The 24,721-nt window shown below is 38.6% G+C and overlaps 1 protein-coding gene and 1 pseudogene across 1 annotated transcript in view; one reads left to right on the top strand and one right to left on the bottom strand.

Moving 5' to 3' along the window:
- The window catches only part of LOC146457761 (heat shock protein 75 kDa, mitochondrial-like), a 108,914-nt gene that overhangs the window by 26,493 nt on the left and 57,700 nt on the right, over positions 1-24,721 (bottom strand). Inside the window, exon 9 of the mRNA XM_085091471.1 lies at positions 6,873-7,444. Within this exon, the coding sequence (XP_084947597.1) occupies positions 6,873-7,444 (572 nt within the window). The remainder of the gene's footprint in view (positions 1-6,872; positions 7,445-24,721) is intronic.
- On the top strand, positions 910-3,633 carry LOC146457763 (uncharacterized; annotated as a pseudogene).

Below are 24,721 nucleotides of genomic sequence, written 5' to 3'. Positions count from 1 at the left end.
ATTGCAGAAACTTGCTAGTCAAATGCTCAAATGTGAACTTAACCTGACGTAAATGGGTTGTGAGGCAGATTGGAATAATTCAGAGACATGCTTGGGAATCATGGACCGCTTGATGTCGAATTTACAAATAAAATGGGCCAAGCACACTGACACTATTTTCAAGAATGGAGAACGTCCTTGTTTCTCTGATCTCACCTCCTTTGTTCAACAGTGCGCCGACGCTGCGAAGAACATATCTGGTCAGGACTTGAGTGAAACAAAGTCGAAAGATAGAAGCAGTAGCAGATACCCCCAATCAAAGAATCGGAGTGAAAGTTCTCGATGAGGAAACCTCTTGCTGTGAGCAGTAATGGAAATGGCAACACATGTCAACATGCGGGAACCCACATGAAGGCCAAGAGAAGGTATTTTAGAAATAATTTGACGAAAAAAGTTGTGGCCCTTCCAATTCCTGGAACGGATTAATACATGACCCTTCACAAACACCCACACAAAAACATCTACGTCTCCCCCTCCCCCCACCACAGCTATTCAACAGTTCCTTCAAGACAAAAATAACCAGAAGCGAAAATGACTAACCGGAAGTGTTACTCATATAACTGCATTCTGATCGCTCCATCTTATGAGGGGTGATCTCCGCCAAAATTATGTTTCAAATTGTGTTATACAGATCTCCAATTTTTCTTATTGGCAATCAAATTCTTTTCTAACGAGAATGGAGCGGTAATTGACATATCACAAAAGAAATTGAAGAAACAGAACAGAATTTAAGACACGCGAAGTGAAATAAAGACATTAAAACAGAAATTGAAGCAACAGAACAGAAATTACAACACAATTAACAACCGATCCAATTTCTGTTCTGTTGCTTCAATTTCTGTTCTGATGGGGATGTGGCTCAAACGGGGAACCGAGCAGAACCTGGGTAAGAACTAGTTTTACATTATAATTTATGAAAATACATCCGATTACTAAGTTGCCGCGCTGCCGCGTATAGAAAATTATTTCCTTGTTTGAAATGGCCACTCGAGAGGAAAGCACCTGCGAGGGAGGACTTTCAGCTCGATGTATCTCCTTGTTAGAGGAGGTTAAAGAAGTTATCGAGGGTTGGAGCAACACAGCGACCAACACCACAATGAATGGCGATGAGACATTAGCCCGGAGTCATGTACGCGTAGTCATAGCTAGTCATGTACTGTTAGAACAAATGAGATCACAAGTACGTGAGAATAAACAGAGTGAATCTTACCCTTGTGTCTTATCAGACTCCTTAGAAGTAAGGGGAAAAGGGAAAGCAAACCACAGAGTTAACAAAACGGCCAAAAACCGAAAAAGAAAAGAGCGGAGAAAAATCAAAGACAAAAAGCACTTTTGTAACGCCATTGAGTCACGCAAACAGCATGTCAAAAACCTGTCAAATGAACAACTGACAGATGAGCAAATTACTTTACTATCGCGTGGTCTTAAGTTTATCCCAACACCCGTGACAAAAGAAAATCTTATCAGGCGCAAACTTCTCGCGGATTTTGATCAATTTGCGAGACGAATGCGACTAGACCCGACTACAGTATATTTTTCACGGAGAAGAAAGCGAACCTCATCCTTTCCACGTTAAGTCAGACTGGAAACCACCAGTCCAGCCATCAGTAGCTCTAGAGACCTTCCTAGAGGAGGTCAAATGTGAGCTCGCAAGTATAGAATTTGACAAGCCAAAAGATAATATATCTAGGGGAGAGCACCAAGCTCTCAAAGAGCTATCGCGTAACAAAAGCATTATTCTTAAAAAATCTGATAAGGGGAGCACAACCGTATTGATAAGCAGACAAGACAAACTTAACGAGGGTCAAGTTCTACTTAATGATTTAAATAACTACCTACCCCTAGACAAACCAATGGCTGAAACTACAGCCAAAAAAGCTCAACAACCTATTAAATCACTGCTTTCAGAAGGCCACATTGACGAAATGACGGCTAAATGGCTCTCTCTTACACCTGATACTCCGCGAATTCCAGTGTTTTACACACTCACTAAGATTCACAAACCGACACTTGTCGGAAGACCTATTATCCCAGGGTGTTCCGGCCCTACAGAACGGATCTCAGCATTTGTTGACCACCTTATTCAGCCAATAGCACAACAACAAGCTTCGTATCTTAAAGATACGACAGACTTTATTAACTTCATCGAGAAGATTAAACTGCCTAAAAGTGCTATACTTGTTTCAATGGACGACAGAAGCCTATACACGAACATACCACAACAAGAGGGTATTACCACTGTATGCAATGGATACGAAGAATTTCACCAAGGAAACCCTCCAGTTCCTACCAGGTTTTTAAGTGAGATGCTTAGTCTGATCCTACAAGAAAACTCGTTTCAATTTAACGGGAAAGATTATCTTCAAACCCATGGAACAGCCATGGGCACGAAAATGGCCGTAACCTTTGCTAACACCTTCATGGCCAAAATAGAAAAAGAAATACTCAGAGAGAGCAGCATTAAGCCTATCTTTTGGAAAAGGTTTATCGATGACGTCATATCAGTATGGGATACAAGCAGAAACAAAATAGAAGAATTCCTTCTAAAAGCAATTCCATCCCACAATCAAATTCACGGCTGAAATCTCAGAAACAGAAACTACATTCTTGGACACGATAGTGTACAAAGGTGTCAGACTCAACAAGGATTCTATCCTTGACGTGCGAACAAACTTCAAGCCTACAGAGACCTTCCAATACACGAATTTCTATTCTTGCCACCCACCAGGCGTCACGAAAGGTTTTATCAAAGGAGAAGCGTTATTCTAAGAACAAATTCCTCTGAAAACACTTTTCAAGAGAATATGAGGAATTTTGCAACACGCCTCAAGAATAGAGATTACCCAGCTACAACTGTAGAAAAACATCTCTCGGAGGTCATTTTCACTGACAGAAAGAAAGCACTGGAACAGAGAAACAAAAATGCACGTAAGAAAATACTGCCCTTTGTAACGCAATACCACCCTGCGTTACCCAACCTCAAGAACATACTTATGGGGAAATGGCACCTTATACACAATCAACCATATCTGAGAAGTATCTTTAAGGAGCCTCCCCTCATTTCATATCGCAAAGGAAAATCCCTAAAAGACACCCTTGTAAGAGCTAAGCTATAAAGGCTTTAAGACCAATCTATATGCGAACTGCAGGAGTCGTGTAGGCCCGTCAACACTTTTAAATCCCAACGAATCTGCGTATCTGTTCACAACATCGAGTAGCCAGTCAGGACGAAACAAAGCTCTTTCAGTCATAGAAGCTTGTAGATCTCTCAATACTTCTCCCACAACATCTAGAATACTTCGCCGAAATACATTCTCATCAGCGGCCATCTTGGAATCGGAAAAAATTTCTTTACGCGGGAAGATCATCGAATAGATTTTCATAAATTATAATGTAGAACTAGTTCTTACCCAGGTTCTGCTCGGTTCCCCGTTTGAGCCACACCCCCATCAGAACAGAAATTGAAGCAACAGAACAGAAATTGGATCGGTTGTTAATTGTGTTGTAATTTCTGTTCTGTTGCTTCAATTTCTGTTTTAATGTCTTTATTTCACTTCGCGTGTCTTAAATTCTGTTCTGTTTCTTCAATTTCTTTTGTGATATATCAATTACCGCTCCAATCTCGTTAGAAAAGAATTTGATTGCCAATAAGAAAAATTGGAGATTCTGCATAACACAATTTGAAACATAATTTTGGCGGAGATCACCCCTCATACCATCTACGCACAAACCAGCTTAATCGTGTGGCGTGTGATTGTACGGTGAAAAACTTGAAGATGGGCAAGGATGTACGAGGAGCAGGAAGAGGAAAATGTGCTTGTGGTGAATGCGATTATGTCACAAGGTCAGATCAAGCAACTTGTGGTTATTGTGGATGTTTGCCGACTCGTTAATCTTAAACGGGTGCCCGCTCCTCCTCTGACTCTGTTTTGAGGCATCAAGTAGATGGCTCATCGGGTGCCGGAACAAGTGGCAGTGCAAGTCCAGAGAAGTGGAAAGATGAAAAGATAGGGTGGTTCCCAAACCGAAAGGGCGAATATACTGAATCCACCAATGGTATTCTGCCAAAATTCTACCCTGTCCTTTTGGACCACTTGTCCCTACAAGAAACGCTTTTGCCGCTATAAGCTCAGCAGCTCCTGTTAAATAAGAAATGTTTAACGACAAGCGACCTTTTCCCTTTCTGAGGTCGAAAGTGACTCGAAAAGTGATGTGGTAGATTGAGTTGTTGGTTCAAGCTCAAGTAGATAAGAGACGAATCATCACCGGCGACTGATTTTATACCAGCACCCTGTGCGAAAACATTACCACCGTCAAAATATGGACGAAAGAGGGCACGGATTGAGAGAGACGATTATGTTAGTTTGGAGAAGATAGTTTTTTAACAGAAGTTTTCGACACCTGTAAATAATTTGGATTGATCTTGGCTGGTAGCTTTGCTTGTACATACAAGTTTTAGTTTTCCAAGGACTTTGCATGTTTGTTCACAAATAAAAGAGTCAATTTTACTAGAAGCGACATGGAGTAATTTTTTCCTTGCTGAAAAAAGTGTGACCCTCCCTGGCCGGAAAAAAACAGGTTTGGCCCTCCCCAATTTGTAAGAATGTTATTAATGACCTTCCCCTCTGAAGCCCCCCCCCCCCCCCCCCCTCACACTGACCACATGCCCCTGATGGTGCAAGACAGTGTTTTGTTTTGAAGGTGTAAAGCTGAGTTGCATGCACAAATTTGCTAGAAAGGATATTTTAAGGTGACTGAACACAGTTTAGAAGTGCCCCTGTCTAATTTGCCATTACGTTCTAATTGTAGAGTTCTGCATGCTCCAAATTGGCAAAGTATAAGATAAAACAAGACATTTTTTATTTTTTATTTTTAGGGGACTCGTATTACCTCCTCCCCACAGGAGGTAATACGAGTCCCCTAACAACGACTGCGTGGGAAGCTAACAAAATTAGTGTTTATCATTTAGTGTTTTCATCATGTTAACTTTTTAATTATTTAATAAATTTTCTGTTGAAATTGAAACGTCTTGCAACAGATCACTTTTCAGGTTTCTCAATTATTCTTCTACCAAATGTCATGAAATTCAAAACATTGATCGGTTCTCGAAGTCGCACGTTTCCATAAAAATCACAAAAACACTCATTCTCACTTCCTTGATCAACTAAGCATGCTATGGTTGCAACTGAGTTCTCACACTAGGTGAAAAAGATTCACTGGGTTTCCTGCGACCTGGCTTTCTCTTAAATGCAGTTCTTACCGAAGCTATCACAGACTCACACAGACCGAGTGATTTTTGGGAGAACAATAGCACTTTTTGTCTACAGAAAACAAAAAACAGATTGTTTTATAATTGGGAGAAGTTAGAACGCGTTCTGACACTTGTCGTCAGCTTTTGTTCAGTGTAATCGTTATGTGTACTGTGAAGTATTCAGAACTCTACCAACACTTAACATTCCAGAGTAATCACCAGAGTATCATTTGTATCACATTCACACATGCTATGCAGCTCAAACACTTTCAAAGCACTAGAATGTCCCCATCATTGCCCATGACCTGCTCCTAGCTGGACTATTGTAGCTCAGTTCCTTACGGCAACAGCGATCTGGAGGCAGCGGGTTGAAATTCCAACTAGGTCAAAGCATACTACGAAAACCACCGATGCGTGGAATGGGACCGAATTTTCGTATCACTGCCCCGCCCACAAATTCCTGGATACTGGCGGTGGGCGGCAACTTTGCGCGATTTTTTTTACTAGTAAAAACAAACACGAGAGCCGTTGTTGCGATGGCGGAAGTTACCAGTAAACGAGGTAGATGTTATATCAACGGGAAACCTCTTCAACTTGATTTGAGAAGAAAAATAGTAGAAGATATCGTTGAAGATGGCGGTGACTTTGTAACTGGCTTTTTCCCCGGAAATTTCTCAGCCATTGCTGAGAGAAACAGGGTCAAATTCGATACTGTGCAGAAAATTTGAAAAGAAGTGGTAGAAAAAGGCGATACAAGAATCACAAAAACGCGTGCAGCTGGCGTGAAGCAAATTCAGCAGGATGATATTGACTTCATAAGATTTCTAAAGACTGAAAGAGCTTCAATGACTGCTGGTGAGTTGTATAAGCATACGAATGAGCATTGTAACATTGCTGCAGGAACATCGAAAACAGCTATTCGGCGAGTACTCCGAAACATCATGACCGATGGAAAATGGACCTGGAAAAAGATAACAAGGCCCGTTTAACCTCCTCTGTACTCATAAAAATCTTTATCCATTTTCCACTTGGACCCGCAATTTTAAAGATGTATCTTTCCATGATTTCAGCGATGTGTTTTTCTACTAGTACAATAGAGACAGCGCCATCTGACAAGCGGCCGCGGCGACACTTCAATGGCGGCAAAGTCACGGGGCCTCAGGAATTTATGGAATTTGTTAACGAAAGTGGGCGGGGTGGTGATACGAAAATTCGGTCCCATTCCACGCATCGGTGGTTTTCGTAGTAGTTAATTGAAGGCAATGGTTATGAAACTTGACAAACTTCTTTGTTATATGTATTTGTTTGCCTTTTTGGCCTTGACCCCGCACAAACAACAATAGAATTTGCAATGTGTTGGAACAACTAACCAATAGGAACGTTTTTGTTAAGGTATTCAGCTGTGGCGAGAACGTTAAAACAAAGGATTGTGCAGGGTTGCGGCCCTTCCAACATAAATTGCAGCACCATTGTTTTCATGGCAAGGTTTCATAACTAGTCCCTCTATTAACTATGGTCAAAGTTGTTTCTTTTTTCACACAACTCACATGGATATATACAGTTTATGAGAAGATGATGTTACCTGGGAACACACAAATAGTAGATATTCTTCTGACTGGGTTTCATACGTGATACATAAGCAGGAAGTGATGTTAGGACTCCTGACTTCTCATGCGATGATTCAAACAGAAGAAGTTTTGCTATGTCTTGTTTCCGTTCTTCACTATCAGCATTAACAATTCCTTCACGGACAAAAGTTCCACAATCCTTGAAAAACTTTTCATATTTCACTCTGTCCTTCTTTTGTTGTTCCAGCAGAAACTTCACAATTCTTGCTGACAAGATGTCACTCAGCTTCTTAATGAGGGCACTGTCTTGAAGAAGCTCACGACTTATGTTGAGTGGAATATCCTCACTGTCCACTACACCCTTTACAAACCTCAGCCAGTTAGGAAGAATCTTGTGAGCTTTAGACTGAATGAGAACTTTCCTGCTGTACAGGGACACGCCATGCTCCATGTGCTGAGTGGTGAACAATGGAGGAAGAGTTTCAGGGATGTAAAATATACTGCGAATGTTCAAAGGCGAATCTGTCTTGAAGTGAAGAATATATCTTGGTTTGTCATAGGTCTTGCAAATAAACTGATAGAACTCCTGTCGACGAAAAAAGTAAAAACCTTAAGCATACATAATTAGAGTTACTGGTATTAAACAAAACTACAATTCTGGACAAAACTATTAAGAAACTTTCTGCACACCTACAACTTTCACCATTTAATTCATACATCAACGATTCACCTCCCCCCTCCCCCCTCTTCCTCGCCATCTAATGAATGTTGCTTCACTGCTGAAAAGAATTCTGGGCAGTCATACAACATTCAAAACGGCAATACTAAGGGGAGCAATGAGGGCTTACTGCTACCCCACCTGTGGGGGAATGGCAGTGAATGCACACAATTTCCGTTTTTCTCATTGAACATGTTAAACATGGACACAGAGCATTTCCAAATATGACATCTAATGTTTTCATGTGTTTTCTGTCACACTTAAATTGTTATCACAATGGCATTTTACCTCCTCTTTTTTTTAAAAACTGTAAGCATATTCTCCAAACTTTTCTATCTAGGAATCTATCTATCTAGTTTGAACCTTTTACACCCGGCCAGTAGTCCGTAATCAATATTTTACACCAACCGCAGTGTTTATAATTACATACAGTGTATTAAAATACTCTTCACTGTGAACTGGTGACTGCTATTTCCTATCAGTATTTGTCCTTCATGACTTGTCAAAACGACGTAGTTCTTCAATGTTATGTAAAAATCAAGTAACACAGGTAAATGATTGACTTGGCAATCCAGTATTAACGGCTTTTTTATTTCAAGCAAAAATTTTTAATACATGTAGGCTTTGGATTTGTTAACAAATTTTGTTTTAAACCAAGCCATTCGTTCTGTAGTCTATTCTTTGCATGCCAAATAAGCTCACTTTGATTTATGCCCAATATGTCTGACAATCAGTGTGATTTTATGAATTCTTAAAGCTCCTTCAACACGTTAAAGAACAAGCTATGTTATGCTTTTAACCAAGGCTTTTAACGATACAATATATAGTCAATTTTTAACTCGTAAAAAATGCACGCATGCTCAATGAATGAGTAATCGTAATGCGGGGAAAATGTCACTTGGTGGCTTGATTTGTCGCAAACTTTCATGCATATCATAATGTGGAAGAAATGTCACTCGGTTCCTGGACGTAAACTTTCAAATTTTTAAAACTATTTTTAAAAGTTGCGTAACTATCAATTTTCCTACACGCCCCAGGAACTGAGTTCCACCATTTTGATGTGATGTGTCTCCGCGACTTTAGTCCATTTGCTGTTGATCTTACTCTTGGTAAGTCCAATATTGTGGTGCGCCTAAGGTTGTACGAAGTACACCTTATAACTCGTGCTTTTAAAAATGGGCACGGGTTTTTCTTTGCGTCGCAAATCACCCTCTGAAGTCTTCTGCGCATGCACGAGATATGAGTATGCGTAGAAAAGGTCAGCAGACTTCTGCGGAGAATATCTTGTGTTTGTACGCTTGATCAAGTGAAGCTATCTGTCTTCGGAGGAATCTCAGGGAATCTCACTGTAAGCTTCAATAGGGTGATTTCTAATACGCTAAATCCATGGTAGACCCACATTTAAACATGACGAGTGTCCATTTTTGAACGGGTTGACCCATGACTTTACGAGAAAGCTTTATGGGCGAATTCTTCTCAGTGAATCCTTTATTGAGAAACTTAGATTTAGTGAGCTGTCTATGGAGTTTGAAACGCTCAGACAATCATTTGTAACTGCCAAAACTGATGCTGTTGAACACTAAAACATTGCGAACAACTGGACTAATGAAATGCAACAGAGTTTTCCTGATGAACACAAGAGTCTTCTCGAAGATGCAAGGGATGCGATATTTAAACTTAGTTGCTTTATAAAAGAAGAAACGAAAAACGAAATGAGTAAGCTTACTTGAAGCAGCTTTTGATTTTGCTTTTGATTCGTGTTGATCTTATTGAATTTATCTTGCTTTGTTTTTATCGTGATCTCTACAATTATTGTAATCGCATATGTAGTAGTCAAGCGCGGTAAACACTTATTTCCATAACCGTCAATGCACTTCATGTTGTACATGTGGATGGCTATGCAAAGACTGTTGTTATTTCGACATTTAATGATTAGACATTTGATGATTTGATGATCAGACAATTAACTGGAAATGTGTACAACGACTCAATGGTGACAATAAAGGAGAAAAAAGACATGAGATCTCGCTATGTAAAGTATGTTTATTATAATTATTCTTATGTCAGGAGATGTAAACACATACGCAATACTAAGGTTCTCTTAACTTGATTTCTTCTCTAATGTTGAAGCTGATAGCCCAAATCACGTCCATTATGTCATACTTCTTCCGTCGATACTTATCGCCAAAAACATTTATTGACCGCTAAAAGGGCCACAACAAAAATCGACTTTGTCGCGGTTTTGTTGTTAGACAACTGGCGGACATTTTATTAGCACTACGCTCGATTTACTCATTTCCCAAACAGTGGCTGGAAATCGAGCCTAATTATCGTGGGATATATTTACTCATGCAAACAAAGTTTATTTCCATAAGAGAAGCCCAAGTACATGCAGTTGTGCCTCTAGTCCTTATTAATTACACGAGCTGGCTGGTCCAGCATCACTAGCTATTACTGATATTTTTAAAAACCGGGGACAGAATTGTCACAGGTTGTTGTTCGCAAAGGCTTCAAGGACTAATACACTTTTATAACTATTCGTTGTATGGTGTGGCCGTCGATAAAACCAGGAACATGGAACATTCCGGAACACTAAAAAAAATAATAAAAAATAAAGATACAAAAAAAAAAAAAATGAAATAAAATAAAAATAAAGGAAAAAATAAAAAAAAAGTGTGTGTATATTTATATAAAATGAAGTTACATTGTATCCGAAAGAAATTCATAAAAGAAGAAGTACGGAGTAGGTTGGACGGTAGGATAAATGGGGTGTTGTAACTAGACAGCCTTCACCTTGGACTGACACCTTGCCGTGGTGGTGAAGCTTGTGTGTCTCAATGACCCAGAAAGGTGTGCCGGCGGGGACTGTGGTCCCTGGCAGGTCTAACCATGCCGGATTGGTCGAAGGGTAGAGTCCAGACGAAGAACAGCCCCTGGTCCTCCAGGTTGGGGGTTGGGCAGAGGGCTGATAATCCGTTCCCAGAAAATGTTATTTATTACAGAAACTGAAACTAGAACTACCACGGCACCCTACAAAGTGCGAAGGTAGGCCCGAAGATCAATGCTACCAAGACAAAGCTGATGCGTATTGGTACCAAACGTGGCAATGGTGTGTCGGTTATTGGATAATCCTGATCAGTAATAATCCTGATCACAAATTATACAGACTTTTACCAGAGCCAGCCAAATGTTGTTTTAATCTGAAAAACAGTCAAAGATACCATGTTCCAAACGGTCTGGCTAAAAGCAGACAAACTAGAATTCAGAGAAAATTGACAACTTTTTTGAGTTTGCAAGACATGTTCCCAATTGCAGAACGAACAGAGAACAGAGCACAAAACCACATGAAAGAAATACTGTCGTTTGTTAAGCAATACTGCCCAGCACTACCTGATCTTAAGCATACTAAGTGAGAAATGGGACCTTATACAAAACCATCCAAAATTGAGAGATTTTTAAAGACCCTCCTCTCATACAGAAGAAGAAAATCTCTCAAAGACATTCTAGTTAGAGCTTAGCTATAAATGCTTAAACCAGACCAAGTACGAACTGTACGAAAGTCGTGTTGGCCGGTCAACACCTTTTAATACTACTACCACAACGTATTCGCACTCAAATTCCCACGAGAAGGCCCTGGGTATAGTTGCACAGAGTCTTTCTCCTAGCTCCTTTCAGTGCCTGTCCATATTTTGCTGTCTTTATCGGAGCTTGTGAGCCAGTGGTCTACGTCATATCTTAGCAATCGTTTTGAACTAAGGACCGTAGGGAATGTGCAGTCCACATAGTTGCCAGTCCAGGTCAGCATTCCTAAGGGGAGCTTCCTCGATCCTCCATTTTTTTTCAAATCTACATTAACGACTTTCCTCAATGCCTAGAGCATTGTGAAGTAGCTCCACTTCGGAAGCTTGTCTCTTGCATTACATTTTTTTTAAAATGAGGATTTAGCCAAACTTTCTCTGTGTTTAACAAGAATCACCTTACCTTTAACATTTCTAAATCTAAGCTTATGTTAGGAAGTCCCCATAAGATTCAATGCTCTAACACTTGAGAGCACCGACACTTAGCTTGGGGTAACAATAAACAAGAATTTGTGTAACCACGTTGAGGCCATCTCTTCCAAGATCAATCAAAGAATTGCCATTCTCAGACACATTAGACACCTGCTACCAGTTAAAAAGCGTTCAGCGTTGTACAATAGCTTCATTTCACCTTTATTTGATTATGCTGACAACATTTGGGGACACAAATTTAATGGACGATCTCCAGGTACAGTAAAAACCCGCATAAAAGAACAAGTGGATTCAGAACACTCGTGCTGAGATTTAGTCAAAAAGGTACCATACACATAAGAACACATTCAGCCTGAAAAATGAAAATTGTTCTTATATAAAAAAATTGGCTGCCAGTTAGATTTTATTTATAATAACCTACTAGGGTACAGTACTAAGTAGATCAATATATGTGCTAGACCATTGCACACATAGAGTTTCACACCAGGTATGGGAATTTCCAGGGTACATTTAGCAATTGTGTTTAGACTTGGCTAATTTATGGAACTAAATGACCTACCTTCTATCAATCACATTCTTTACTTTTTTTTTTTTTTTTTTTTTTTCAATATACCTTTATTCCAAACACATACAACATTTAAAGCCTAAAACGTACAATACTTACTGCATTTTACAAAGTAAGAAGAAGGGGAGCATTCATTATGTATATCTTAAGAAATATTTTCAATTTTATATTTATATTTCATTTTTTTGATAAAGTCCGGGAGTAATAGAAGTGGCGAGTCATTCTGGAGCTTTTTTTTATAAATATAATAACGTAGGAAGAGGAGGGTATAATTTAATTTCTTTGTTGGAACACTCGACACAGAGGAAACACCAAAAAGAAAATCTTCAGTGTTTAAATTAAAATTACAATTATTTTCTACATTAAACCATTGTAGCACATCCTTGTTAAAAGACTTTGTAAATTGGCACTCTAGAAAGGTGTGGTCTATAGAGTCTGGTTCTCCGCAGTATATGCAATTACTATCTGATTTAATATTAAATCTAAAGAACTCCTTTTTAGTCACGACAATTCTGTGAATGAATTTGAAGTTAAATTCTCTTAATCTGTTTTCTCTACACGTCTTTGGAACCGATTTAAATATCTTTTTCCAGTTTGTTTTCTCCATGGGAATAGTTTTATTCCACCGCTTTGGCCCTGTTTGTTCATCATTATATTTCCTATCAATAATTAGCCAGTAAAAGTCTTTGCAATTAGCTTTTAGTAGGATAATAGTTACATTTTCATCTAAGCGAAACGATTCTGGATCCTCGAAGTTAATGGTTTCAGAGTTGAATTCTTGTATTTTGGCTTCTGTCAGGAGGTGACTTGGAATAGCCAATTCCAGTCACCTCCTATAATGAGTGTCGTTAATTCAGACTTTTCTATCAGGTAGTTGTTAAGCTCTTGAATAAATCGCAACTGATCAGCATGATCATTGGGCGCATATATATTACAGAGTGATAATTCCATACCATTATGTATTAGGTTAATTAAAACAATTCTTCCTGAGCTGTCGCTTAGGAAGTTTTTAATTTTGTTTTCTTTGATAGATGGATTTAATAATATGCAAGCTCCTTTACTGTGGCGAGTGCCATGAGAAAAAAAGATTTCACCTCCCCATTCGTTTTTCCAGAATGACTCATCACACGATTCGGAATATGTTTCTTGTAGAAAATAAAAGGTAGCGTTTTGATCTTTAAGATATGCAAAAATGCTACTCCTCTTTATAGAATTTCTAATGCCTCGAACATTTAGGGAGATGATTTTACATGTTTGTTTGTTAGACATCACACTCAATACGAAATAGGCTTTAATAAATACACTAAAAAATATGACGAAAAAAAAAATAACAAAACGAAAATTTAGAACACAGAACACTTAAAGTCCGAATTGGGCACTAACCTTCGTAAATGTTCCCACCCATATTTCCCTCCTCTCTGAGTTAATCAACAAGCTAATAAGATTATTTGTAAAGATTACAGTAACGGTAAATTTTCCTCTGTCAATTCAAACATTGTTTTGTCGAATAAAACAACAAGTTCGCTCACAGGTTGTCTAAATCATAGTAACTGAAGATTCGAACAGGGTCGCCACTCGGTGATGTTTTAACAAAGATTTTTCCATCGATTGTCCAAAAACTCGTCAAAAGCCCATCTTTTTTCATTTCGCTTGCCCTCGATACAAGTCCTCGTCGATAATTCGTCAGGTTTTCGTTGAGAAAGATTCGAGGTTTTTCGCTCCTCACTGCATTGGAATAACCGGGAAACACATCCGACACTTTAACATTCCTTAACTTAACTCTTTCCTTATATAAACTCGTTTTAACCTTGTGGCTAATAAATTTGACGATAACTGGACTCGAATTATTGCCACGTCGTTTGAGTTTGTGTGTTATCTCAATGTCACTCGGATTAACATTAACATTTAACGAGGTTGCCAATTTTAATACTACCTCTTCCGTCGTTGAATAGCAATCTTCTGGTATCCCATGAATTTCTAGGCTATTTTTCCTGGTATACTGCTCCAAATCATCGAGCGCCGTGTACAGATTGTCCGTCTCTTCCACTTGCTTCTGGAGTTTATCTTTAGCTTGTTGAAGTTCGGTCTTCAGAGTTTCATTAGTTTTTGACACCTTTTCCAAAGATGTTTTTAAAACGCTGACTTCTCTTTCTTTTGACTGAAGGGACAATTTTAACTGTTGTATGTCCTCTCTCAAAGTAGAGTTTTCTTTTAAGATGCTTGTGACCGACTTTTGAAGGTCCGCTAACATGTCACGTATTTCATAAAGCGTTGGTTCTTCCTCCGAAGCTGCATGATCAGATTCTTTACGGTCCGCCATGTTATCGCTATCTTCTTCGTGAGCGTTTGGTTTGTTATTTGGCCGTTTAGCGACGTTCGTCTCTTCCTCTGTCGAACCGCGGTCTCCACGTTTGTTTTTCTTGCGAGTCATATGCCCATTAACCAAAGATTTTCGCCGAAAGAGAGGAGGGAAGACGCTGCTCAAAATTCACGTCCGCTCCACACGAGCTCCACTCATTCTTTACTTGCTGCAGACGCAACATGCTGACATGAAATTGTTTAATTTTACAACTCTGAACTCCTGACCTTCGAACAATCGAAGGGGAAGTAACAAGTGAAAGTCTGACACTGTCGATTTCAAAAAGAAAACACTAGATCTTTTGGATTCACTGAAATCATCTCAATAAATAAGTACAACACAGTTGCAAGGCAACAAAGATACAACAGATCGCTGGTGTTTAAGTGGGAAAACAACAGAGGCAAAATTCTTGCAGAACTGACTCTGAACAAGACGAAGAAGAACACAAGTGGCGCAAGGCCAATAAGACAAAGGAGGATCGCTGGGAACAGATCCCAACACACTGATAAATATCCTCTGGCTTCCAATCTTTTACTTACTGTGATTAAACTACAGAGAGCAACAGGAAGCTAAGTGTCCAAACTTTGGTTCAAAAAGGAATGAAATCGAAAATCGAAGCATGCTATGGCGCAGAAGAAGCTACATTATTCAAAGGAAGCAGCAACTAAAGAATAAATGCAATTCTGAGTAAATGCATTGTGTCAATGATATGGACAACAAATGCAAGGAAACGTTGGTGAACTTAATTGTTAAATTTCGATATGATACTATATCGTCTTCAGACTAAGGTGACAACAAGTAGCTATGATTTAAATACTGAAAGATGGTAAATTAGCAATTCAAAACATGCAAATGAAGCAGCAACTGGTTCCAAAGATTAACGAGAAGACACAACATAGTACTGAGGAGAAGGACCAACAAAGAGAAAAGAAAAGAAAACGAAGAGCTTAAAAAAATCAACTTTTTGAGGTCCAAAAGGACTTGAAATCGATCAAGAAAGGAGCAACAGCCAACAAGCAACATTAATCTGTTTTCGTATTTACTTATCTGTAGTTTTTACTGTGTACTTTCCTCTTCTTTTACTGATTATCCTGGCCCGCCTCGATTAGCACTGCTATCTGCGGAGCCAGGGGATTAAGGATTTTTTGGCAAATAATAAAATATTGTTATTGTTGTTGTTGTTGTTGGAGGTTCGCCCCCTAAACCACCCCTGTTAATTGCACAACCGAACACCACACCAAATGAGAATGATGTACAATATCTAAGTGATGGATACAATGAACTTCTTGCTAGTTTGGCGAACCTTGAAATTAAAGTCAATGGTATTGCCAGCAAGGTAGATCAACTATCGAAGGCAATCGCAATATGCAACTCTACAGTTATCAACACAATCTGAAGTTGGTTGTCGTACCGCTGCAAGAAAACGAAAAAGCAGAGGATACGGTAGCCTTATGTCTGAGCTCGGAACTGGAATAGCGGAGTGGGATATTGACACAGCTCACCGAGTTCCTCTGCGTAACCAAAATGGCCGCCGAAGGCAAGCCTCAGTAAACCAACCCATTATTTGCAAGTTTACCCGCCGAATTGCCCGCGAGCGTGTGTTGTCTAAAGCACAGAGATACTCATTTGCTGAAGCCCGCGAACAACGGACTACGGGAAGAAAGTGAGATGAGGATTTTGATTTTCAGTCACTTTACGCCGAGGCTCCAGGAATTGCTTCACTCAGCTAAGGCACTTGCTGGGCAAAAGACACGGCCATCTTCTAGCGGATAACCGACAAGTCGAAGCCCATTAGGCTTAATACCCTCGAAGACCTCAAGAACCTAAGAATCCACGGACGAGGCGGCGGTACGAGCTCCACAACTGAACGTTAAGTAAAGCATTCTTCTTCTGAGTAACGTTATTACGTTCCTATCTACTTTTATCTAAGACCAAAATGTATGGACCTTTTAAAAATCGAACTTGAACTACAGTACATATGCCTAGGACAAAATGTAAATAAGCTTTTATATACCTCTCGACGAAAATGTTTACGTAATGAGCTTCTTTATTACAATTTTCGCGGCAACCTTGTAATGCTTCATGGCAAATTTAACAACAGCCTAACCACCTTGAGTCCGATCAAACATGACCTTGAAAGATTGATCAGTCTATATGATTTAAGTCTTTTCAACCTTAACACAAGTTTAGATCCTAACCTGAATCCTTTCGAAAATTTATCATGTCAACAAATACGCAGTCGATATTTCTCCCCGCTTAGCTTTGAACAGATGAAATCTAAAATGTCAATCAATGAGAGATATACAAGTTTTTCCTTTTTCACAATAATATCGTAAGCCTTAGAAAATCTTCAAACTCATATTTTAGATGAGTTGGATTTTCAATTTGACAGAATAGGAATGTCTGAAACAAAAATTACCAACTCAAATTTAGATTTCTCTACACCTTCAATTCCAGGCTACAACTTCGAATTCGTTCCGACACCCCTAGCAGCAGGAGGTGTTGGCCTAGTCATAGATAAAAAGCACAGCTATAGAATCCTTGAAAAAGCATCTAATGAAGCATTTCAGGCCTTGTGGGTGGAACTACCTTATGTTAAAAAGAAAAACATTATTTGTCGCGTAATTTACAGGCAACACAACTCACCCGAACGTTTCCAACAGTATTTCGAGGAACCGATTGAGAAATTTACTGCATCCGGAAAGGGGATCTGCATTCGCGGTGATTTTAATATTGACCTTTTAAAGACTGAAACTTCCAATTTTAACCAGGATTTCTTAGCGAGCCTTCAAAGTTGCTATCTCATTCCTACAGTTGACAAACCAAATCGAGTTAGAAGCTCAGCAACACTTATTGATAATATTTTTGTCCTCACCCAGAACAAGTTCTTAGTAGTGGTAACATAATTTCGGATATCAGTGACCATTTCTCGCAATTTTGTATCCTAAAAAATTATCTGCAGCCGATAAGCCTAATATTGGCAACAGCAAAGTCCGCGACTTTTCCAACTTTTCTATTGGCTCCTTCATAGCAGATTTATCTCAAGAAAATTGGAATGACTATGTTGAAAAAGGTAATACAGATGTCGATAGACCAGTTTCCTCATTTTATAATAAATATAATAAGATCTTTAACAAGCATGCACCCTTCAAGACATTGTCCAACAGAAGGAAAAAACAATTATCCAAGCCTTGGATAACAAAGGGAATTCGCACATCAATCAAAATGAAAAACAAATTGTACATGAGCGGCGATGACGCCAAATATAAAGATTATCGCAACAAAATATCCCTTTTAACGCGACTAAGCAAAAAGCAGTATTTCTCTAAATTTTTAAATGGCAATCTGACTAACACGAAAAGAACCTGGGAGGGAATAAATGATCTGTTAAATCGCAAAAAGAAACAGTCAGTGACTATTAACGTATTAAAACAGCCAAATTGTAATAGTATTACCAACATAAAATCGCGTATTTCTAATATTATGAATGAGCATTTTGCGAATATCCGGCAAAACTTAGCAAAAGAGCTCCCGACGCCGGAAAAGTACTTCATGGAATTCCTTGACAAGAACAATTAAATCACCTGTGTCATCGTTTTTAACTCGTGAATGCGCGCATGCGCAATGGACGAGTTATAGCGATGGCTGACTTTTCACTTGTTTGGTTGGTTGGTTCTGTCGTTAACTTTCAGGCATGCGCAGTGAATGAGTTTCAAATTCAATTAGTGGAAAAAACACGCATAAACTTTTTTGTTCAAGGCGCATCAGGATATTCTTATTCAAACTGTAGAGGATAATTTGACGATCATTTCGTGCAAGAATGGAGATTTTTCGTTAAATCTGAGCAAAGTGACGAGTTTTTTCAGTTTTTCAGAAAGTCAGGGGTCGTAAACTCAATAAGTGAAAAAAAAAAAACCAGAGGAAATTTTTTTCACGACGCATCAGAATTATCTTATTCAATCTGTAGAGAATAATTTGACAATCATTTTAGTGTAAGAATGGAGATTTTTCGTTGAATCTGAGCAAAGTTATAGGTTTTTTGTTTTTTCCACATAGTGCGGTGTCTTTTAAGAATCTAAAAATAATTTAATTTAAAAATAGTTTAATTAAAAAATAATTTAATTTAAAATTGTCGGCATGGACTTTGAATAAACAAGACGCTTTGTAGAGCTTTTATGTGGCATAGGTTGATGTATGTTTAGCACAAGTGGCCTTATTTATTGTAAGCCTCACCGACTTTTTAACCTATCCTCCCTTCGCAATTGAACTAACTGAATAGTTTTAGTCAGAAAGAATGCGTGATATTGCGTTGCGCAACTTGAAATTTTGCCGCCAAAAAATAATTTCCCGCCAGAAAATGTCTTCAGCTAAAAGAAGCACTTTTATTAACTGAAAAGTTCACTGCTAATCATAACTTTTTGCATACATGAAAACTCGACATCTTTCATCATTATGATATTTTTGCTTCTCATACAAAAGTATTACATCAAGTAGATTAGTTTGCTAAAAAAAAAAAAAAGGATGGCTGTCAGTTTTCACGCGAAAGCGGAAAGTCCCATGTCACGCATCAGTGACGTCGAAAACAAAATTATGCAAATGTCTGGTGAAATGAAAACTTTTAGATCTTGTCAGCTTTCATAAAGGCTTCAAAGGGGAAAAAATGTTTCATTTTCGCAATTTACAACTGGTAATGTATGGGAAAGCAAAAGGACGCGGTCGATGAATAATTCTTATTTAGCAAGAGTCATATTTCATTATTTATACTTGAAGATTGCGTGGACTGAACTCCAAAGGAAAAATTTTCACGCATTTATGTCGGGCATGAAATCTAATGCGATACTTTGTTCAACAGATTTCCCTTTGTGAGATCAGCTTGAAAAACAGCTTTCGGTTCACACAAATCTACCTGGAAGTTAACAAAAGGTATGCTTTACAGTAATTTTGTAATTTTAATTATCAAAAAAACTTCACTTGCCCTTCGGGCAAGTGATGGTCAGAATCCACTAGCCCGATCGCAAAATCCACTAGTCCCGGTCTATCAGACACGAATTTGCATGACGTAGCTGCACATGGCGTGCTTCTATGAACTTTAAATAACAAGACGCTGTGGGAGCGTTTACTTGGGCGCCGTTGTATTAGGAGTATCTGAGCATGCACGTTAGTTCAGTCTTTGGTGACAGGTGAACGATAAAAGATCGGTGAGGGTAAAAGGCGGAATGAGTTTGCGGAATGGAATGTGGAAAGACGTGCGGAATGGCATAATTATGCAAAATAAGAATTGCGGAATGACATAATTATGCGATAATGACTCACAGAAATACATTTAACTGAAAAAGTGCACCTTTTTTTGGGCGCCAATTTACAAATACAGCCTTTTTGTAACCATTTCAACCGAAGAATGCATCACAAAAACCCAAACAATGGTATCTTCGATTTCAAACTTTTTTCCTTCGATTCTCATCGCATAGCCGTTGATGCAATATAGCAGCTCGTGGACTTTTATCGTTCGCGAGTGAACACAAGATTTGTAATACATTTGCATTAAAGAGGTTTGTTTATTTACGTAACCTGGTTTCCATTCCACACGAGTCGTCCGCCATTACGGGAGATGTATACAACTCAATCGAAGGCTGGTTAAACTTGACATGTTTCAAGCTTTCACAGCGCCTCGCAGGAAAAAGACGTGAGTAAAGAACCGCCTCTGTTTATTTTTGAAACGATTTATGTCACTTGTCGAGGATTTATCTGGTTATAACGAATGTGTTGTGGTTCGGTCATGCTCATTTCCGTTGTTTTACGTTTTATATTAATCAATTTATCATACACAGCCAAACACACACACACACACGCAAAAAATAAATAAATAAATGAAAACGAAAATAAAAATTTAACCGCAATCTACACCGCAGAACTCTTTCCCCGTATTTTGACGTGTAGATTTCGGTTTTTTATTTTCGAAGGAAGGATCTTGATGTAACAAATTTTCAACTCCAACATTTTATAAGAAACTATATCTAAGCAATTCGGGAAAGATTTCCGCACAGCCCCATACATTATTTATCTATGCACAACTGTCACACTAACCCACTTCCAAAAACGACGAGCGTGAAAACAGAGTGTGTGCCAAATGTATAGCTAATTATGCATGGGGCTGTGCAGATATCTTGACGCAACTCGTACGAAAAATACTGTAAGAGACTAATGTCACTTGAAGCCTCGGTAATTAATACCATACCGTAATTCTTATCTACTTTCTTTTCTTTTTCCTTTTTTTTTTTAATTTTAAAAAATCGATATAAGCTTGCATTGTACTGGTTATCCCATACCATGAAATCCCGGTTTTAAGTCCCCCTCCCCTGCTAATAAATCGCCTCGATTTTTGGGCCATCTATTTGTAAACGAAAATTTTATTCCGTGATAAACCCCTACCACTTTTCCACTTATAGTCCCATCTTTGATCTTCATATAAACACGTAACACCCCTTCCCCCCTTGCCCCTAAAAAAGCCGTTGACATTTCCTTTTTACGTATCCCCACCCGTAACCGGAATTTTACGGTATTATGGTCTGTGCCTCATTACAAGAGCCTGTGAAGTTTTCCTAGACTCAACCTATTGTTGACTTTTTTGGTTTTCCTTGTTTTATCTGATTGGTGAGTATCACAGGTCTCGCAGAGGACAGGTAAACCCATAAATGGTTGGATTGCTCAGTAGCTCAACAACAGTAACTCAAGTAGCTCTACAAACATGTAATCTAACCACACTTACACCCCAGGGGAGGGGGGGGGGGAATCTTACATAAAACTGAAGGGTCAAGCCGTCAAAAATGTTGAACAGAATGTTCTAAATTGTACCAGACTCTCTTGGCATAGGTGTGGCCCCAATGTAGTTTCCTTAAGGGTTACCAAAACAAAATATTGAAATAATCAAGCAGTTTCCTCATTACACAGAACAGAAAAGCTTTCCTTTGAGGTTTTGAAAGCAGAGATTCAGATTTCCACCGCAATGGTACAAAACTGCACATTTTCAACCCCTGTCAGGGACAAGCATTTTTACATCGCCCTAAAATTGACCTCCCATTTCCCCTTGGGGTGTAGAGCAATAATAACTAACTGTTCACATGGAGTTAACGTTTGGCAACAACAACAACAACAAGCAAGAGAGGATCAAAAGTATGAATTCTCCATACATGTTCCGATACATACCCAGCTGTTCACTATTTATGACTTTTTTTTAGGTCAACCATACAACCAGAGTTTTTTTGTTTTTTGTTTACGTACACATAATTTTTTTAAAAATTAATTTTTATGATTCTTGATGACTGACCTAAAAATAAACCAAGGGGAATCGTCATCATTCCAATAAGTCATGTAAGACCATTAGAGGATTAACCCCACACATATACTTGATCCTCTCTTATGACAACCAAAACTATATCCACCATAACTTCAGCTGGTAATTCTAGCTGTCATAGCAGTTTCCATGTCCACATATATAACGCTTGTAATATGAAAACTCTACAAATAGTATCTTCATTTAACATAAAGTTTGAAGATAGTTAAGCATAATATAAACAAGGCTGTTTTCACGCAAAAAAATGAGTTGTTCATTACATAATTAGGGACCGATCGTTTATTACGTCCTAGGGGGTTGAACGAGCTCTTTTTGGGGGATGGGGGGGGGGGGGTAATTTTGTACCTTGTACGAAAAGTGAGGGGGGTAAAATTTTAAGGATACCAACTAAATGTATTTCGCAATCATTCTTCTCATCAATCCTAGAGTTGGTAAAATCGACTAGATACTTCTCCATATCGCTACTATTCTTCAGAGCCACAAAGCTCTTGCACGTAATAGGTTGAGTAATGACATAGACAGGCAAACCGTGTATTTCATCAAGCAGTTTATCTCTGAAGGCTTGTTTCTCTGGGCAAAAAAATTGAACAAAAGACGAATAGAGATGGTAGGCTTCTTCAAAATCTATATAATTATCCACATCCTTGATCCACATCCATACATCAAATGCTCCTGTACTGCTCTCAAACCCCGAGCTGCTTTAACCTTCTGTGTACCTTCTTTTGACGACCGTGAAGAATAGACTCCAGCAATAACAAAACATCATTCTAAGGTATGTTCCCTTACTTGAATTTCGCCTAACTTCTGATTGTTTCTCTTGCCTGTTCAGATTCAGAGAGCTAGCGACTTCCGCATGTAACCAAGCGTTGTCACCAGGGGCCCGTTTCTCGAAAGACCCGGTAACTTGCCGGGCCCGATAAGTAATTTTGGTGACAAATGTTTCTTAACAGAAGTCAATTTTTGTCAGCTTTGAAAACTAAATTTTAAAATCATGTTATTCTATGAAAACATTGGCCAAGTACCATGTCTGTAATTGTTCTGTAATCGGCGAAAAACGGGCCCAGTAAGTTACCGGGCTTTCGAGAAACAGGCCCCAGGAATTTCTCAACAATTCAACCGCCAGGCCAACCTTAGGGGGGGGGGGGGGGTAAAATTTTCAAACTGTCATTGCAGTGGGGGGTAAAACTTTTGTTTGAGAGATTTTTTGGGGGATAAAGTTTTCATACACTCGATTTTTTAGAAAACCACCCCCCCCCCCCCCCCTAGGACGTAATAAACGATCGGTCCCTTAGTTATGTAATGTAATTTGAAAACAACTCAACAAACTTATCGTTTTCAAAGCGATGTTGTAATGTTCTTGCTTACAGTTTGTAAAATGTCAAAAAAAAAAAAATGATTTAATGTGGAACCTTGCCAGTATACAACAAAGATGCATTATCATCTAATTAGGCCAAAATTTAAAAGCAAATTCTAAAAACTGATCGATTTTAGTTTTTATTTGTCTGAGACAGTTCAAGTATCAGACAAAATGGTCAGTAAAATAAGAAGAAAAAAAAGCCAAAAAACCAGTATATAATACTAACATATTCTTTAAGGCTTTGCCCCACTATAAGCTAGCATAATGTTGAAACACCTACTTAGATACCCACTTCAAAGATCAGAATAAACAATGTTTGGGGTAACACGTTTTATACTTTGAAAATAAAATACAATGTGACTGGATTGTTCAGCCATTGTGATGGATGATAGTTGTTACAGTGGTGAAGAAGCTTTCTCTATCTTAGGAATATTTTGGGATGTTATCAGTATGATTTATTTGCAAGTTCTTCTAACTGTAAAGTATACACGCTGAAGGTGATTCCATCACTTATAAGTCAGAGGGACATGCACTATTCATGGTTAAAAATGGGCATGGGTGTTATTTCAACACGTTGCAACAGTTATTGCAGTTCCCCTCCCCCTACCCCTCTCTTCTCCAAAGTGGTCTGAATTTCATGTTTCCTCTCCGAGATTTTATGGTTTTGGATAACCAGTACAATACAAGAAAGTAGGCTTCAAGTGACATTAGTCTCTTACAGTATTTTTAGTACGAGTTGCTTCAAGATATCTGCACAGCCCCATGCATAATTATCTATACATTTGGCACACACTCTGTTCTCACGCTCGTCGTGTTAGTGTGACAGTTGTGCATGGATAAATAATGTATGGGGCTGTGCGGAAATATTTCCCGAATTGTTTAGATATTGTTTCTGATAAAATATTGGAGTTGAAAATTTTATTTGTTTCATCAAGATCCTTCCTTCGAAAATAAAAAACCGAAATCTACACGTCAAAATACGGGGAAAGAGTTCTGCGGTATAGATTGCGGTTAAATTTTTATTTTCGTTTTTATTTATTTATTTATTTGCGTGTGTGTGTGTTTGGCTGTGTATGATAAATTGATTAATATAAAACGTAAAACAACGGAAATGAGCATGACCGAACCACAACACATTATTAGTCGAAATATTAGCCACTAATAAATCTGCCCTTTGCCGTAGTGCCAGCCTTGCATTCAGTTTTGTATCAGTTTTCACAACACATTCGTCATAACCAGATAAATCCTCGACAAGTGACATAAATCGTTTCAAAAATAAACAGAGGCGGTTCTTTACTCACGTCTTTTTCCTGCGAGGCGCTGTGAAAGCTTGAAACATGTCAAGTTTAACCAGCCTTCGATTGAGTTGTATACATCTCCCGTAATGGCGGACGACTCGTGTGGAATGGAAACCAGGTTACGTAAATAAACAAACCTCTTTAATGCAAATGTATTACAAATCTTGTGTTCACTCGCGAACGATAAAAGTCCACGAGCTGCTAT

This window comes from Pavona decussata, unplaced genomic scaffold, assembly GCF_977016875.1.
Source record: "Pavona decussata unplaced genomic scaffold, jaPavDecu1.1 SCAFFOLD_237, whole genome shotgun sequence".
Taxonomy (NCBI): Eukaryota; Metazoa; Cnidaria; class Anthozoa; order Scleractinia; family Agariciidae; genus Pavona; species Pavona decussata.
This window is presented reverse-complemented; position numbering and strand designations above follow the sequence as displayed.